This window comes from Bidens hawaiensis, unplaced genomic scaffold (genome assembly GCF_021521415.1).
Source record: "Bidens hawaiensis isolate Kalapana, Puna unplaced genomic scaffold, B.hawaiensis_p1.1 tig00017718_1, whole genome shotgun sequence".
Classification (NCBI taxonomy): Eukaryota; Viridiplantae; Streptophyta; class Magnoliopsida; order Asterales; family Asteraceae; genus Bidens; species Bidens hawaiensis.
In genome coordinates this window covers 424,913-443,668 of record NW_027492674.1, presented here as the reverse complement: position 1 = coordinate 443,668, position 18,756 = coordinate 424,913, and the positions used below count along the sequence as shown (strand labels likewise).

Genomic DNA, 18,756 nt, shown 5'->3' with positions numbered 1-18,756 from the left:
AAGATAATGTATCAATGGATGAAAAGTCTATAATAATAATAATAAATAAATAAATAAATCAATCAATCAATCATGCCCAGTAAAATCCCACCGACAGCAAAGCTATAAGTAGGGTCTGGGGAGGGTGGGATGTAGGCACACCGTACCTCTATCCAAATGAATAAAGAGGTGGCTTCCAGAGAGACCCTCGGCTCTAAGTACATGTGTATGAAGCAAAATAAAGGAAATCAAAGTTTAACAGTTATATAAAAACTACTACTAATTATAATAATATTAATAATAAGATCACAGTTTAACAGCTATATAAAAGCTAATAATAATTATAATAATAATAATAATATATGTAAGGGAAATACCATTATGGTATGTGACCTAAATAAGTTAAGTCTAAGCCCTAAGGTATTCAATTCTCTCTAAAAATCCTTAACTTTAATTCTACTTCTCCACGAATTCCTATCCTCAACCATGTCCTCGGAGAGGTTTAGGTCTATCAAATCATGCCTAATCCTCTCAACCCAAGTCAATTTCGGTCGTCCTCTACCCCTCCTCCCCTCTATAGTAATGTTTTCTACGGATCTAATAGGATTCGTCGTCTGTCTTCTCTTTACATGTCCAAACCATCTCAATCTCCACTCTCTTATCTTGTCTGCTATGTTCGCCACCCCTAATCTCTCGCGAAACACAACGTTTCTTATTCGGTCTAGCCTTGTGTGCCCACACATCCAACGTAGCATTCTCATTTCTGCTACCTCCATCTTCCGCACTTGTGCCTTCTTGATGGCCCAACAATCTGTTCCATATAGCATTGCAGGTCTAACTGCCACCCTATAGAATTTTCCCTTTAGTTTAGTCGGGAAACTCTTGTCGCACAATATACCTGTGGCTGCTTTCCATCTACACCATCCTACCTGAACTCGGTGGGTCACATCACTGTCTAATTCCCCATCGCTCTGTACAAATGATCCTAAATACTTGAACTTCGTTACCTGCGGGACCACCTGCTCTTCAATTGTGATCTGTATGTCTTCATTGTCGTTTATCCCACCAAAATCACAGTGGAGGTACTCCGTCTTAGATCGGCTAATCTTTAAACCTTTTGTCTCTAAGGTTGTTCAACACTCCTCAAGCCTCATGTTTAGATCTTGTTTTTTCCCAGCAAGTAACACAATATCGTCTGCGAACATCATGCACCACGGGAGAGTCCCCTGAATCGACTTTGACAACTCATCCAAGACTACTGCAAAAAGAAACGGGCTCAACGCTGACCCCTGGTGAAGACCTACCTCTACAGGAAAGAAATCAGTATCCCCCACTGGCGCACGGACACTTGTTTCACTCCTGGTATACGTATCTATAATTATCTCTATGTATTTCGTGGGCACTCTTCTACCCTCCAAGCACTCCCAGAGCACCTGTCGTGGCACACTGTCGTAGGCCTTTTCTAGGTCAATAAACACCATATGTAGATCACGCTTCTTCTCCCTATACTTTTCCATTAATCTTCTTATAAGGTGTATTGCCTCTGTGGTGGAACGCCCCGGCATGAAGCCAAATTGGTTGACCGTAACCTGAGTTTCTCGTCTAAGTCTACCCTCAATCACTCTTTCCCATAGCTTCATAGTATGACTTAGTAGTTTGATTCCTCGGTAGTTACCACAACATTGGGCGTCTCCTTTGTTCTTATAGATAGGAACTACAACGCTGCTCCTCCACTGGTCTGGCATCTTACCTGATTTGAGAATACTATTGAACAGAGTAGTTAACCACATGACTCATTCCTCCCCCAGACACTTCCATACCTCGATGGGTATGTTGTCTGGGCCAACCGCCTTAGACCTTCCCATCCTCCTAAGTTCATCCTTCACCTCTTCTCGTGTGATCCGTCGGCAGTAGCAGTTATTCGATTGTTGTCGTTGAAAGTTTGTGTTGTCATGTTCTTCTTGGTAAGCTCTCCCATTGTTAAAAAGATTGTGGAAGTAGGTTTGCCATCTTAGCTTGATGTCCTGCTCCTTGACTAGTACATGCCCATCTGTATCCTTTATGAACTTCACCGGTCCTAGATCTTGCCTTCTACGCTCCCTGGCTTTGGCAATCTTAAACATAGCATGTTCCCCCTCTTTTGTTTCTAGACTTTCATACATCCGTTTAAAGGCCGCCTTCTTTGCTTCCGCCACTGCCTTCTTCGCCTCTATCTTGGCCGTTTTGTAGTTGTTCCTCAATTCCACTCGCTCCTCCTCATTCGTGCACCTCATTAGCTCCCTAAAACATCCTTGTTTGTCCCTTATCTTGTCTTGCACTGCGTCATTCCACCACCAAGACTCCTTATGCCCACTTGTCTTTCCTGTTGTGACCCCGAGAGTCTCCTTTGCTACTTGGATGATCTTTGTCTCCATAGCTTCCCATATATGAGTTGAGTCCCCATTTGGTCGAGCCCGCGTATGTAGTATGAGTTTATCCTTAAACAGTAGGAGATTTTCGTCCTTCAAATTTCCCCATCGAATTCTCGGTGTACCTTTCTTCTCTCGAACAGTCAGCTTATTTCTGAAGGCTATATCTGTCACTAGTAGTCGATGTTGAGTCACAACTGCCTCCCCAGGTATGACTTTGCAGTCCTTCCACCAACGTCGGTCTCCTTGCCTCATCAAAAGGTAGTCAATTTGCGTGTCGCGTCCGCCACTGCTAAAAGTGATTAAATGAGAATCTTGTTTCCTAAAATAAGAATTTATAATACCTAGGTCATGTGCCACCGCAAACTCTAGAAGATCTGTTCCGGTCTCATTCCTATCACCAAAACCGAAACCCCCATGTACGGCTTGAAAACCATCGTTAGCCTTACCAATGTGTCCATTAAAATCACCTCCTATGCAAATCCTCTCCCCCCTAGGTATGCCCCCTACCACTGCGTCTAGGCAATCCCAAAATTCTCCCTTTTTCTGATCCCCTAGGCCTACATGAGGCCCGTAGGCGGAGACTACTGCCACTACTTCCTCTCCTAGTACTAATTTCAACACCATAATCCTATCATTATGTCTTATCACCTCCACCACACTAGTGTGTATTTCCTTAGCCACTAGAAACCCCACTCCATTCCTAGCTCCATCAGACCCCGAGTACCACAACTTATACCCATTACACTCAGCCCCTCTATGTCCTTTCCACTTAGTCTCCTGGAGGCATGCTATCTGAACCCTACGTCTTTTAAGCACATCTACCAATTCTAGCAACTTACCATTTAATGTTCCTACATTCCAAGAAGCCAAACGCAATATACGCTCCCTATCTTTACTCTTTCCTACACCCCTCGTTTCAGGACATGGTCTCAAGTAATAGTCATGGTTCCTACGCTCTATGGTTGCAACTAATCACACAAACACAAGCAATAGAACACCAGATCAATAATAATAATAGTAACAAAAACTAATAATAATAATAATAATAATAGTGTGTAGCAATAACAATAATAGTCAAGAGATCTTAAAATGAAAATAAACTCCAAAGATCCGGATCACGTATGTTCTAATGATAATAATAATAATAATACTAATAATAATAATAGTGAGAAAGGAACGAGTATACCGTGAAGATGATGAAGGCAGATACAGCTCAATGGCAGCCAGGTTACAAGAAACCCTAGGTGAAATGAATAATATAATAATAATATGAATAGGTTCAGATCGGTGATTGAAGAACGGATAGGTTGATATATATAATAAGCTTAAATGAGGAATTGATGAAATTAGGGCTTGGAAAGATATAGTATAGTATAGTTACAGGGTTAGGTGAAGGTAGAACTGAGGTAATTGAATAGATCTAGCTGTGTGTGTATATATATATATGTATATATGTATATATGTGGTGAGAGTCAAGCGGAGAGATTTGTCGCCGGAGTTACAGCCGTTGGAGAGAGAGAGAGAAAGAGATCCCGCTGCTGAAGATGTTAACCTGCAGATTATTGACGGCGGTGGTGGTGGCGAGCGGTTGTTGTGGCAGTCGCGGTGGTTGTGCAGTCACGGTGGTTGTGGTCGCGACTGAGTTTAGGGATGTCACGGTGGTTTTTAGGGATGTCACGGTGGTCGCGACTGAGCTTAGGGATGTCACGGTGGTCGCGACTGAGTCCAAAAGAAGATCTATTTTTTGTTTTAAATGACAAATTAATATTAATATTAATAACTAAATAATATAAAATAAAAATAATGACAAAAATAATAATAAGAATAATAATAATAATAATAAATAATAAATAATAATGATAATTAAATAAAAAAATAGGCATAATACGCCGCGTATAGGCCTATACGCGGCGTATTGGGCCCCTTATATCAGACGCCGGCTGCTCAACTGTCACATACTTTCAAATATCAAACTCCCGCCCGAGCAACCGAGCATCCGAGCATCCACGCACGAGCCTATATTGGACGGACACCGACCGGAATACGACATGGCCGGAGTCCGGCCGTCGGTTTGCAGGGACTATCAGACGTGACGTATAGCCCTATACGCCGCATCTTATATAAAAAAATTTTTATTTTCTGTTTTATTATAAATATTATTATTAATATTATTATAAATATTATTATTAATATTTATTATTATTATTATTGTTATAATTATTATTATTATTTGTTATTATTATAGTTTGTGGACGACGAGATTGAGGACGAGCTCGAGCAAATGGGGCGGGGCCAGGGCTATGTGCGTGGCCGGGCTGGGGCCAGGGCCGCGGACCCCCAGAGGGATGACGTGTTGGTCACCTACCCTCATGTGCAGTTTGATGAGGGTTCTCCCGCCCACACACGATACATTCGCCTACGCCAGATGCACCTGTTTCCCAGCACGATTATATCCAGGTCGTTTTTGGAGTCTTGTGACGCTCACCAGCGGGCGGCTGAGTACATTGGACAGGATACGCCCTGGAGCCGATGCTTCAGTATGCCACTATCAGCCCACCGGGAGCTGACACTGGAGGTTTACTGTACGATACGTGTTACGTAAGTTTACTCCACATTGTTATGTTTATATTATATTATATTATATTATATTATATTATATTATATTATATTATATTATATTATATTATATTATATTATATTATATTATATTATATTATATTATATTATATTATATTATATTATATTATTGCAGGCCCCGCGCGTCTGGTACGCCAGAGATTCAGATGAGGGTGCCAGGCGCCGATACGACACAGTCGGAGGTTTACTTCCGCATGTTCAGGCAGGACGTCCATCTCTCGATGGAGGAGTTCACGGTTGCTCTGGGCTTATACACCGCGGAGGAGGTACGCAGCCCGATATACACGGAGAGTATCCACCAGATGTCGGAGGACGACCTGCGGGTATGGTGGCGGGCCATCAGCGATCACGACTTCGGGGATAGGGCCTTGGACACCAAGTCCAAGGTCTCGACTATTAGGGACCCGCTGAACAGGTGCATTCTTAAAATGTATATTATATTATATTATATTATATTATATTATATTATATTATATTATATTATATTATATTATATTATATTATATTATATTATATTATATTATATTATATTATTTTTAATAAATTATATTATTTTATACTACACAGGTACCTTCATATGCTGATTGCGATGTCCATCGCGGGTCGCAATCAGGGCGCGGAGCACTGCATCCTGCGCGGCCTGTTTTTTTAGGTGTCTGGTGACTCACAAGTACTGCAACCTCGCTAGGGGGTTTGCGAACTATTTTGTCGCCTACCAGTTCAAGCAGGGACGAGGGTCCTTGATGGGTGGCGGGTACGCCACCCAGCTTGCGATATCTGGGCCATGGAGCCCTGGTGAACGGCCTACGCATCACTCCGACCCCTTCGAGCGAGCTAGACCGCATCCGTTGCGTCGGCATGCACATTGTGCGTTCGTTCCCCGGGCCCAACGGCCAGCAGGAGCGACTAGTGGCCGGGCCGGGGGCACGTGCGCCTACGTCCCGGTGCCTTTAGTCGAGCCTCCCCCGGTCGCGGCACCGGAGGTGGAGCTTGTCCATGAGCCTGTCAAAGCGGGGGAGGGGGCCGGCGAGGATTCGGACGACGATGGTGCCGGACGTGAGGATCCGGGCGCATCTCAGGTATGTTTTAATATATTATCGTTTTCTCATTTCTTTTAGTTCCACTTTGTATTAAACGTATTTATGTGGTTTTGTTGTTAGGGGCCGACGCAGCATGTTCCACGCACATATCGTGCGGTGCGTCTGGGTCCCGCCACTGACGCTAGGTTGGAGGTCCTTGAGTTATGAGGCAGATGTCGCGCCAGATTGACTGGCGGATGAGCCAGATGTCGCGCTAGATCGACTAGCAGTCGGGTAGCGGAGCTGTCTGGACAGTAGTACACCGTGCCACCGCCACCACCCCCCAGTTTTGACCACGAGGAGAGCACGTCTAGCGTGAGACGCGGACGGGGCGACGACATGGATGCCGCGGACGGTTCGGGGCCGAGGCGTAAGGGAGAGGACGACGCCGACGCGTTCGGGGGGCTCGGCGGCCACGACGACGGCATGGGCATGAACATGGAGGACTTCATGTAGATTTTTATGTTAGTGTTGTCGTATTTTCTTTTATTTGTACAGATATTTTGTTATTATTATTATTATTATTATTATTATCGGCCTATACGGGTTATAACCCGTTAAAGAGCTATATGGGTATAATATTAAATATTAAATAGATAATTAATATATAATAATAATAATAATAATAACAAAATAACAAAGAAAAAAAAAAACAAAAACATAATAAGACAAAATTGATGGTATTTTCTAGAAACACCGGCCTATACGCCACGTATGGTCCTATACGCGGCGTATAGCATGGTGTTTTAACAAATGGGACGGTGTCCCTAGAAAATCCGTAAAAATATTACAGTGTTCAGTTTGTACCGAGATTATAACACATTTATGGAAAAGAAGAAATTTCTAACACTAATTGTTTGGTTCACATCCAACATGTTTAATAAACAAATCTTGTCAAGATTAATAAACGAATCTTGTCAAGATAAGATGTTTAACCCTTTTAAGTGAACAAGATGATCCATAAGCCCATATATATTGTTTAACGTGTTATCCATCAACCTAGAGATGTTCAACGAAACCGGTTCCTGGAACCGAACCGGTGGACCCGAACCGGAACCGAACCGGTTCCTACCCGTTTTTTGTAGGAACCGGACCCTATCTGATTCAACCCGATGATCCGTGACCGGCTCTTGCATTTCTGAGTGGGGGCGGGTAGGAACCGGAACCAAACCGGAACCGGTTCTGGAACCGAACCATCCGGAACCGGTTCCTAACCGGTTCCCTTACCAACAGAATGACAAAATGGATTTTGAGTTGCCTGACCATAATTCAATAAATTCATTGAAGTTTGCCTATATTCAAAGAAATAGTTTTAAACTAATATAAATCTTTGCATTGTATTAATTTAGATTACTTGGTAATACAGTTTGAGTTGTTATCTGATTGCTAACCTTTGCATTGAATTTTACATGCGGGTCTATAGTAGTGGCTACATACGAGGCAGGGCATGATGCCTGCTCGACTAACAATTAAAGAGCTAAACGACTTGCTTGATATGAGTCTAGAGAAGCAGCAGTAAAGTGCGAGCGAGTCAAGGGACACACCTTCTCTTATCAGGTCACAATCTCGAAACCGACCCCAACATGACATGGAACTGAAAATTGTGTCAACATTTAAAGAGTAGAAATTTTAACCTTTTATTTTTGTGCACGATTTTAGTAGTAAATTACGATTTTAATGTGGAATTTTGAAAACAGGCGAAAGGGACACATAGGTTAGTTACTTGAATCTAATGTCCGTCAATGACCTTGCAGACGACACAAAATTATATCTTTTTGTGCAACGGAGTAGCAGATCAAGAATGAAGACACATGACAGGTGGGATATTCAACTGTACATTTACAAAAGAAAGCTTAGATATCACACCATGGTTTACCAGTCTTTTATTTGCATGATGGATGGGGAACACATGTTTAGAAAAGTTATTGAAGACATTATACAATGACTACAATTGAAGACAGAAAAAGTAGTTTCTGTCAATAAGTAAGTGTATTAATGTTCATTTGACTTCCATTTGTCAACTATGAATATCTTTATTGGATTAGATTCAAATCGCAAACGAAAAACGAAAAAAAAAAAAAAAATTTTTACACTGTAACCGGTTGGAACCGGTTACGGTACAGGAACCGGGTTAGGAACCGGTAAGAACCGGTTAGATAGGTTAGGGGTCCGAGGGTGGGAGAACCGGTTCGGTTCCCTAACCGGTTCGAGCCTGGAACCGGTTTAAAAGGGGGTTTTGAATATAGGAACCGGTTAGGAACCGGTTCCGGTTCCTAGTCCCAAACCGTTTTGAACATCTCTACATCAACCCGATTGCCTCATTGAGATGCGTTTTTATTGTATTTCTCCAAGGTACAAACCGAAACGATTGAAGATAAAGAAAAATGAGACTTCAGTGACTAAAAGTTAATGATTCAGATGAAAGAAAATTGAGAATCTTTAAAATTTTAAGATGAAGACGGGGACTCCAACTCCAACATAGGTGATCATTAACTAGTTTTTGGTATTTCTGATCATATGTAAAACAATAACCCGATGCAGATGAACACACTATAGATATGGAGTTCAATTACAAACAAGGGTCTATATATGTGTGTGTCAAAATTGAGTGTATTGTTCAATCTCCCTTCCTATTTTCAAAAGCAAAGAAACAGCATAAGCACTAGCATATCAAAACATAACTTTTATCTTATTAACCTAATAAAACATAAAACGGTCTTCAACATCATGGCCACATACTAGTTTCCTTTAAGCTTCCACATTCAGCAATTGCAGAAGCAGCTCCTGGAACACATAGCTAAAACATATACATTAACATGATACATATCACCTTATTACACAAGCATGTGTGTAGAACATGTTACCTGAGTGTCAAAAGCTTCTATTCACACTTAATGGATCGGTATATGTGTCGGACAAAGAACAACGCAGCACGGAAACCAACCGTCCCAAGCATGAGGAAGAAACCATAACAGATGCAAGCCATGTAACCAAAGAAAAATGATGTTTGCATGAATCCCGACATGTCAGAACGCTCATAGTAATAATACAAGCAATACCCATAGATAAAGACACCCGTTGAACCACCACAGAGAAAAGACCTGATAACATTTTAAAACACAAGTCAACTATCATACCACAAAAGGCAAATGTCAAAATGAGATTATACATACCTCCACCACCATTCATGGTCTTCAGCAGCAAGCTGGAAATAAGTCAATGCGACAGTGATAAAGGCGGTAACAATGAGAAGGATGATAAAGACTATAAATAAGATACTGTAAATGGTATAAATCTTGTGGCCCCACACACTGGCAAAGATGTAATAAAGCTCAATGTAGATTGCACTGAAAGGAAGAAAGCCAGCCATGGCCATCTGAGGGATGGTTTTACGGTACCAAGGCAATGGCGGGATCTCTCTTGGGTATTTTGTGGTGCGAACGGGTGCCTGAAATTCAGCCTTGCTGTTTTTGCCAGCAATACCACCCAATACTAGCAATGGTGATGTCACCAGTGTCCATATTAATACAATCACCACTATCGTACCAAAAGGTAGAGCTGCAGTAGCAGTGTACGCGATTGCAACCGTGTTTAGGAAGCAGAAAGTCAGAAAGAGAGGCCCACAGAACAAGCAGCCAGTCAATAGTAAGTTCCTCACCTGTTGTTTAAAATCAAAATATTAGACTTAGCTGTTATTAACATTGATTTAAAATAATATAAGTAGAGTAACATAAGAAATATTGCATACAGAAACCTACAAATGAACCGAACGTTCAGTGAACTATTCGTAAATCATTCAGCGGGAAATTCGTTTGTGTTTGTTTATTTAACAAACAAACGAACATCCCCCATTCGTCAACTTATCTTTGTGAATGTTCATTTACATTATTTCATTTATGTTGATTTGTTTACATTCATTTATGTATGTTAATTTATGTTTGTATAACTTAAAAAAATTTAATCCCATTACACTGAAGTTTAGTTTTTTGATTGCCAATTACAATTTAGTCTAGTTTTAGTAAATCTTTAGACCCAACAGATTTATGTACATGTTTACATATAATAGTTCTTCAAAGTTTTGCGCAATTATGTTTTTTCATGTGTTCAATTATGTCCATCTCCGTTCTTTTACATTAGTGAACCTTTTGTTTATACTACAAAGAAACGGACACAAACACCCATTTTCTTAACAACCGAACATGAACAAGGAAACCCTTGTGTTCAATCGCTTAATCGTTAAGTAACTTAAGTTAAACGAAAAACACTAGCATGCTCCATTCGTGTCCATTTGGTTCATTTACAGGCCTATACATACCCAGTTGGTTCCATCTAGCTGGTGATAAAACGAGGCTGCAGTGTAGCCTGCAATCCCGGATGTAAGAGCGTATATGACAACCAGTGCGGTAAAGAGAGCTCCTCGGTTATATGGATAAAATACACCAACAAGAGCAAGCCCAAAAATAAAAAGTGCACTGAAAACCAAAAGGTAGTTAATCTATTAATGTTAATGTTAACAATAGATAAACAGAAATGAAAGGCATGAACTATTTAGTTTACTTACAGAGCAAATAGTTGAGTACCAGAACCAAGCGCAGCAGCAAAAAGAGACTTGTACTTCGGGTACCTAAAAACATCACCATGAATGTACTTCCAACCAGTTTCCTCTTGATCATCAGCTGCCTCTTCATCATGAGCATACCTTTTTTCAAATAACCACAATTATATAATCAATGGAATACAAGAAAAAATTATACAAAAATACTTGGAATTAAATCTTTAAATACTTACTTGACAAAATCATTCTTAAGGACTCGCATAAGAATGGTGGCAAGGAAACCGGTTAACAGAAGAACCGTGACACACGAGTTAATAATTGAAAACCAGTGAATTTCAAGGTGATGTGGTTGTGAAGAAGATTGAGCATATTTCTCCATTCTACTCTCATAAGGAACATTAGTTTCTTTCCACCTCACCGTGTACATAAATTCCACCTCAGTTTCTTTGTCTTCAGTGAGATCCACAACAGCATTAGGGTCAGCCTTTGCGTTTATTTCAATCACACGATCTTTGTTGTAGTGGATCTCAAAATGAAGATGTTTGAACAGGTAGTATTTTTCCTCACTAGGGTCATTTTTGTCTTTTCCAACCTTGCCTAGAAAGCCCCAGAAAGGTAAGTCATCGTAGTACATTTGAAAATAATAATCTTTGGTAACCGCACTTCGGAATTTGGATACTTCGGCTTTTGTAAGTGTTTTTTTGCAAACGGGTTCTGAGTCTTTTTCAACCATGAAGTCGAGTTTATAAGGAGCACTGACCAAACGGTCTCCATTTAGTACTTCACCAAGAGCTTCTGATTTCTCCTTTAAATGAGCTGCAAATAACAATAAGTTTAAGTCAAGCAAAACAATATACAATAATCAATAACAAACAAGACCAAGAGCCTGCAAAAACTTGCATACATACCTGGTAAACAAAAAGGTAGATCAAAATAACGGTATGTTTCACTGTAGAATAAGACAGATACAAAAATGAGCTTTACAAAGCAAGAGTTAATACAGTAAATATGATGTAACAAGCAAAACAAAAAAAATAATTATCTTTGCCCACAATAAAGATATCATTTCCAAACTTATGTCATGCATTCATGCAAATACAAATACTTGTTGGCAATCTCAAATCAAAGACATGAAATATGGTTTTGTACCAAGATAGAAGAGCCAAATGGCTTTTAAACAACATTTAGATATTATTATTGTAAGTTTATTAGCATTTCTTATATGTTCAATACAAGATCAAACACGGCCCTTGTGCCATTTCTTAATAACTCCTCTCAGTTCTCCTAATCTTTAGGTTGAACTATACACATGATTGTTCTCACAAAGTGCACATCAAGATCCATAAAAGATCGTTGATTAAGAACTTAATAATGTATTTAAACCCAGTTAAAAGTATTTGTTGACACAAAAACAACAATATTTATATCAAGGATAATTTAGCAATGTCATGTAATGATCTACACGTAAAAAAATCATATATTCATAATGTTAACGCAGTAATATACAGAGCAAAAAAAAAACTATTTATGCCTCACCTATTACCTAATATCAACCCCTTAATAAACAGACTCAATGTGTGCCCATTGCGTACCTTAACTCTGGCCTTAACTCCGGCTGATTTCCGGCAATTTGCAGCAGTTCCCAGCCAATTTCCAGCACACACATTTTTATATGAAATTTTTATATAAACAGGCATTCTCTATAAAAAATTACTTATAAAACTGTGTGTGTAAAATTTACATATGAAAATGTGTATATATAAAAATGACTTAATAAAAAAATATGTGTCTATATAAAAATTCCAATCCGTATGTCCGGAATAATCGGGATTGATAGCTAGTCCCCATCCCACCGCCCAATTAGCCAATTCTACCACACTACCTACATCTAAACTCAGCTGAAGCATCACCAAACAATCTAAAACCTCGATTAACAATAATTAAAAAACTAAGCAAACAAAACCCTAATTAACATTACTGAAAGCGAGAATCTGAGATCCAGCAAACCAGAAACAGAAAAACCCTAACTCTACCAAATCAGATCCACCAATTCGTTGACAAAAGCCAAATGTATGAAACTAAACGTTTCAAACAGATATCTAACAGGTGTATGGAAAAGATTGGTCACCTAGGGTTATGAAATGGGCCAACTTTGTTGGCGTATAGAGGCACTTCATCACCAGGTTTGTATTTGTGATCGGAGGCGTCCGATCGAACTTCGCCGATGCAAAATGCCACTGCCAGCAGCGCCACCGTCAACCACCGTATCACCGACATGTTTCTGGTGGTCACTTGGATTGGATTGGATTGGATTGGATTAGATACCAATAGATCCGATCTTGTATACATGTATGTTTCTGAATCTATATTAGGGGCCTTATATAGTCGGTAACGTTTCTTCAAGGGGTCTTTTCGTGCGTTTTCAAAAATGTAATAAGTTACATAAACGGTCCTTTATGTTTTGTTTATTTAATATTATGAATATCAAGTTTTTCACCGGTAACTTTTGTACCAACCCGTGGAGAGTTCGCGTCCGTTAACTGTTAAACGTGTTCAACACCAAATCAGATTGAGGGCTCTTAGTGTCTTTGGAGAATATTTAATATAATAATTTCTTTATTATAGTAACATAACCATAGGTTCAATGCATTAATTATTATTAAGTTTTTCTTGTTTGTCGTTTTCTTAATAAAAGAGTCGTAGAGAGTTCTACAAATCTCGTGTTCTTGATTCACTTGCCTAAAGTTTAGCATTAACAATTTAACATATCAATTTTTTTAATGGATCAATGGACTCTATCAGTAGCAGTCGCGGACTTCATTTGCAAACGGGTATCTAAGTACAGGACAAGTCTCATCACTTCTATGTTCTTGGAATTGTATATTACCATGCTCTGGTACATCACATTCATTGTCAGTTGTGTTGGTTGGTCTAGTAGCTAAAGAGGCTAAAGGACTTTTGCAAATCATAATTGATGTTATTTTAGTAGTGGTTTGTCCCTGTCGTTTGTGAAACCAAATCAGAATCTAGCAGCCTCATTTACGTCTTTAATTAGTGTCTTCACACAACTTTCTAACCATTTCTAGAATTCGGGTTGGTGAAGAAAATGGCTTATGGATACAGGAATCTTTTGTGAAGCTTCCCTGAGGATACAAGTCCTTTCATTGGGAGCTGGTTTAAGGACACAATCAAAAGATAATGTGGAGGAATTAAGCATCTTCTTTCAATTAGTAAATTTATCTATTCCTTCGAGTTTGATAAAAATAAAATAAAATAAAAACCATCCTCGAGCAATTGAACCAAATGTAAAGGAATATTAATACCAACCCTAGCTTCTAAAAATATTTCAAGTAATTATAGCTTTAGTTATTGAAGTTTTAAGCATGTATTATAAGTCACTTTACATGGGCATCACATGAATCTTGAACCAAGATTAGTTAATTGAAGATGAAACTATAACATAGGCCACAAGAAATTAGAAGATGGATCATTGTAAAATATATTTTGTATTAAAAAATAAATAAATAATAATAATAATAATAATGATAATAGTAATAGTTAATCACAAAGTGGTCCTAATGACATGTTCAGATTGCAAGTTTGACCTCCTTCCAAAACTTATAGATACTAGCATCATACCAAGGATATGTAGAGGGGAAACAGAAAGGTTGCCAATAACTGAAGTGACACAAACTTTAATCTAATTACAAGCTACATATTAAAATGGTATGTCCAAAATTGACTAGGTATGATTTAGTTCCTATTAAACGTTAAAAGAAACAACACAAACTAGCATATCAAAACATTCATCATCAGGTAAACTAGTTCTCATAGCCTTAATAATTCCACCCTGAGCCGCAGCAACAAGAACAGCAACTCCTGCCTGACACAAAACAAGAATTGTCTACATAAGAAGTGTGTTTGTGCTTATAAGCTTTTAGACCTCAAGCACATATAAATTGTAATGTGTAATCCATTAACTAACAGAACCTACCTATGTTACCACTACAGAATGAACATTAAACTTCTATTCACACTTTATTGAGCGGTAGATGTGGCGGACAAAGAACAACGCTGCCCGAAAACCGACCATTCCGAGCATGAGAAAGAAACCATAACAAATGCAAGCCATGTACCCAAAGAAAAACGACGTTTGCATGAATCCCGACATGTCAGAACGCTCATAATAATAATACAAGCAATACCCAAATATGAAAACACCAGTTGACCCCCCACACAAGAAGGACCTGAAAACAATTTATAAATAGAAGTCAAAGAACTAAATACAGTAAGTTAAAAGTTAAAAATGTTACGTAATTGCATAATACATACCTCCACCACCATTCATGATCTTCAGCAGCAAGTTGGAAGTAAGTCAATGCGACAGTAATAAAGGCGGGTAACAATGAGGAGGATGATAAAGACTATAAATAAGATACTGTAAATAGTATAAATCTTGTGGCCCCACACACTGGCAAAGATGTAATAAAGCTCAATGTAGATTGCACTGAAAGGAAGAAAACCAGCCATGGCCATTTGAGGGATGGTTTTACGGTACCAAGGCAATGATGGGATCTCTCTTGGGTATTTTGTGGTGCGAACGGGTGCCTGAAATTCAGCCTTGCTGTTTTTGCCAGCAATACCACCCAATACTAGCAATGGTGATGTCACCAATGTCCATATTAATACGATCACCACTATTGTACCAAAAGGTAGAGCAGCAGTAGCAGTGTACGCAATTGCAACCGTGTTCAAAAAGCAGAAAGTCAGAAAGAGAGGCCCACAAAACAAGCAGCCAGTCAATAGTAAGTTCCTCACCTGTTGATTAAAATCAAATATAACATTTAACGATTATTAACACTGATTTCAAAATAGAATAAACATCATATATACCCTTACAAAATTGAAAATTTTAATATATGCCCAACTAAAACTAAAAATATTATTATATATACCCAATTTAAATGAATTTTTACCTAATGACTACTCTACTCATTTATGTTATATTTGTTTAAACCCTAACTTTTATTTGGATTTTGATCATATATTTAGTTGTTTTTTAAGAATTGGGTATATATGCTATTCTAACTACTATGTAAGGGCTGGGCAACTGGGCATGCTTAACTTTTTTAGTTTTGTATAAGTATATATGATAGTTTCCAGTTTGCAGGGGTATATATGAAATTGTCCCTTAAAAAAGAAGTAGAGTAACTAACAATATACCCAGTTGGTTCCTTCTAGCTGGTGATAAAAGGAGGCAGCTGTGTAGCCTGCAATCCCGGAAGTAAGTGCATATATGACAACCAGTGCAGTAAACAGAGCCCCTCGATTATATGGATAAAATACACCAACAAGAGCAAGCCCAAAAATAAAAAGTGCACTGAAAAAAGTCAACAAGTAGTTAAAGTTAACACAACTCAAAACTAACCAAGTGAAGATGAAAAGTGTGAAACAATCAATACACCAGTATTCTACTTACAGGGAAAATAGCTGAGTGCCAGAACCAAGTGCGGCAGCAAACAGAGACTTGTATTTCGGGTACCTAAAAACATCACCATGAATGTACTTCCAACCAGTTTCCTCTTGATCATCAGCTTCCTCTTCATCATGTGCATACCTTTTTTCAAATAGCCATAATAAAAACAAATCATTATAAGGAAAGAATTGTGTTTAAATCATTTAATAACTTACTTGACAAAATCATTCTTAAGGACTCGCATAAGAATGGTGGCAAGGAAACCAGTCAACAGAAGAACCGTGACACATGAGTTGATAATTGAAAACCAATGAATTTCAAGGTGATGTGGCTGTGAAGAAGTCTGTGAATATTTCTCCATTCTACTCTCATAAGGAATATCAGTTTCTTTCCACCTCACCGTGTACATAAATTCCACCTCAGTTTCTTTGTCTTCGGTGAGATCCACCACAGCAGTAGGATCAGCCTTTGCATTAATCTCAATCACACGATCTTTATTGTAGTGGACCTCAAAATGAAGATGCTTAAACAAGTAATATTTTTCCTCAATAGGGTCATTTTTGTCCTTTTCAACCTTCCCTAGAAAGCCCCAAAAAGGCAAGTCATCATAGTACATTTGGAAATAATAATCCTTAGCAACCGCTTTTCTGAACTTAGTTACTTCATCTTTTGTTAGTTTTTTTCTGCAAACAACTTCTGAATCCTTTTCAACCATAAACTCAAGCTTATAAGGAGCACTGACTAAACGGTCTCCGTTCAGTACTTCACCAAGTGCTTCTGGTTTCTCCTTTAGATGAGCTGGTAAAATACATTAAGATCAATAACTTACATAAAATCACAAAAATAAAAGGTAAATTGTAATTTATCAACAAATGCACACCTGGTAAACAGAATGGAAGATCAAAAAACCGGTATGTTTCACTGCACAGAGATAGTTATTTATTGAAGAAATGAGTATCAGACACAATGAAGATATAAGCAGGCATAATAAAACTTTAATATACTGGAATTATGTATACTGTTCTTTATGTTTATAGATAATAGATAGAAGTATCAAAAAACCGGTACATTTCACTAGAGATGGCAATTCGTAGAGATGCGATTAACGCAAGTGCCAAACATGTTTAAAACTTAGTTTTGGTGGTTTGAGCGTGGCAGTTACATGTTTTATATGTCAATAATGAGAAATGATGAACCCTAGCCTCCTAATTTTAATTAGTTTTAAAAAAGTATAAAATTGCATAGTGTACTTTTTTTGCTAAACATGTCTTATTGTGTCTAAACAGGTACCCAATTTGCCAGCTCTACGTTTCACAGCAGAATAGTTTTTGAAAATAACAAGTGTCAGACAAAATTAAAACATAAGCAGGTAATAACTTAAATATATTAAAAATTATGTAAATAATGTTATTTATGTTTATAGATAATATATGTTGGAGACTTGGAGTATTAAAACACACATATCTCACTAAAAATACAAAAAACAGCCTCGAAAGAAGCTAGATCAAGATCAATATTTCAGATCTTTACCGTACTTCTGTTTACCAACCTTCAGTTACAACATAAACTCAAGTTTCATACAACATAACTAGAGAATTTATAAGTTAAGCATTGAGAATGACAACATAAAGCCCTAATTTCAACACAATTTAACGATTGAATAAGAGATCCAGCAAATCAGAAAACATAAACCCTAATTCATCTTAAACCAATCGACTAACCAGTATAATAACAAGCAAAATGATGAATTGAAACATATGAGTTGCAGAATAAGAACGGGATCTATAAAAATGAAGGCGATCTAGTGTATTGAGGATACCTAGGGTTATGAAATGGGCCGACTTTGTTGGCGTAGATAGGAACATCGTCGTTAGGTTTGTACTTGTGATCGGAGGCACCTGAACGGACTTCAACCACCAGTAATGCCACCACAAACCACCGGATCACGGTCATCGTAGTCAACATCTTTGGTGTCTGGTATGGATAGAGAGATTGTGTGTAATGTAATAATGTAAACATTGGGGGATTTGTATACTCAGTAGGAGCTGTTCAAGGGCTTTTACGTCATTTCAGAATTTTATTCTATTTTTATCTTTTTTATTTAGTTTTGACTGCTCACTTCGTGAGTCTTTATTAATTATTTTATTGTTTTGTTTGATTTCACACACTAAAAGGTTTTATGGATTAATGAATACTAACATTTAGGTAAAGAGGGTCGCTCTTGCTTCTATCAATTTTTTTTTTATTTTAGAGATTCTATTATATGATGTTTTACATGTTTTCTCTGTTTTTTATTCTCAAAATTAATAAAGAAACCGGGTTTTGATAACTCCAATATGAGTGCTTACTAGTAGAAGTGCACAAATCAAGTATTTTTAGGAACTAGAAATCAAGTAGAAAATGGGCATGACCTCACCATGTACAACCGGAACCGGGTTTTATCATAAGTCGAGCCTGGGTTCTAGAGGTATGGATACCCATTAGAACCAGTGAGGGTCGGGTCGAGTACAGTTCCTACCCAAAAACCAGGTACAACCGGGTATTTTTAAATTGGATTTAATGCTAGGAGTCATTTTCTGATGGTAATATAGCCGTTTAAAAACGGTTTTAACCATTTTA

The 18,756-nt window shown here is 38.3% G+C and overlaps 1 protein-coding gene and 1 pseudogene across 2 annotated transcripts; both read right to left on the bottom strand.

Moving 5' to 3' along the window:
• Positions 1-8,987: 8,987 nt before the first annotated feature.
• LOC143554514 (transmembrane 9 superfamily member 3-like) lies at positions 8,988-12,947 on the bottom strand. Its single transcript, XM_077044248.1, has 7 exons — positions 12,790-12,947; positions 11,570-11,610; positions 10,895-11,477; positions 10,668-10,805; positions 10,422-10,578; positions 9,280-9,764; positions 8,988-9,207 (listed from the first exon to the last, which is right to left on the bottom strand). Exons 1-7 carry the CDS (start codon positions 12,936-12,938, stop codon positions 8,988-8,990), a joined length of 1,773 nt encoding a protein of 590 aa, XP_076900363.1. The 5' UTR covers positions 12,939-12,947.
• Positions 12,948-14,322: 1,375 nt separating this feature from the next.
• LOC143554513 (transmembrane 9 superfamily member 2-like) lies at positions 14,323-18,119 on the bottom strand (annotated as a pseudogene). The gene is made up of 8 exons (XR_013139031.1): positions 17,957-18,119; positions 17,018-17,058; positions 16,353-16,935; positions 16,141-16,278; positions 15,885-16,041; positions 14,994-15,479; positions 14,656-14,908; positions 14,323-14,540 (listed from the first exon to the last, which is right to left on the bottom strand). The product of XR_013139031.1 is annotated as a transmembrane 9 superfamily member 2-like (transcript).
• Positions 18,120-18,756: the final 637 nt, after the last annotated feature.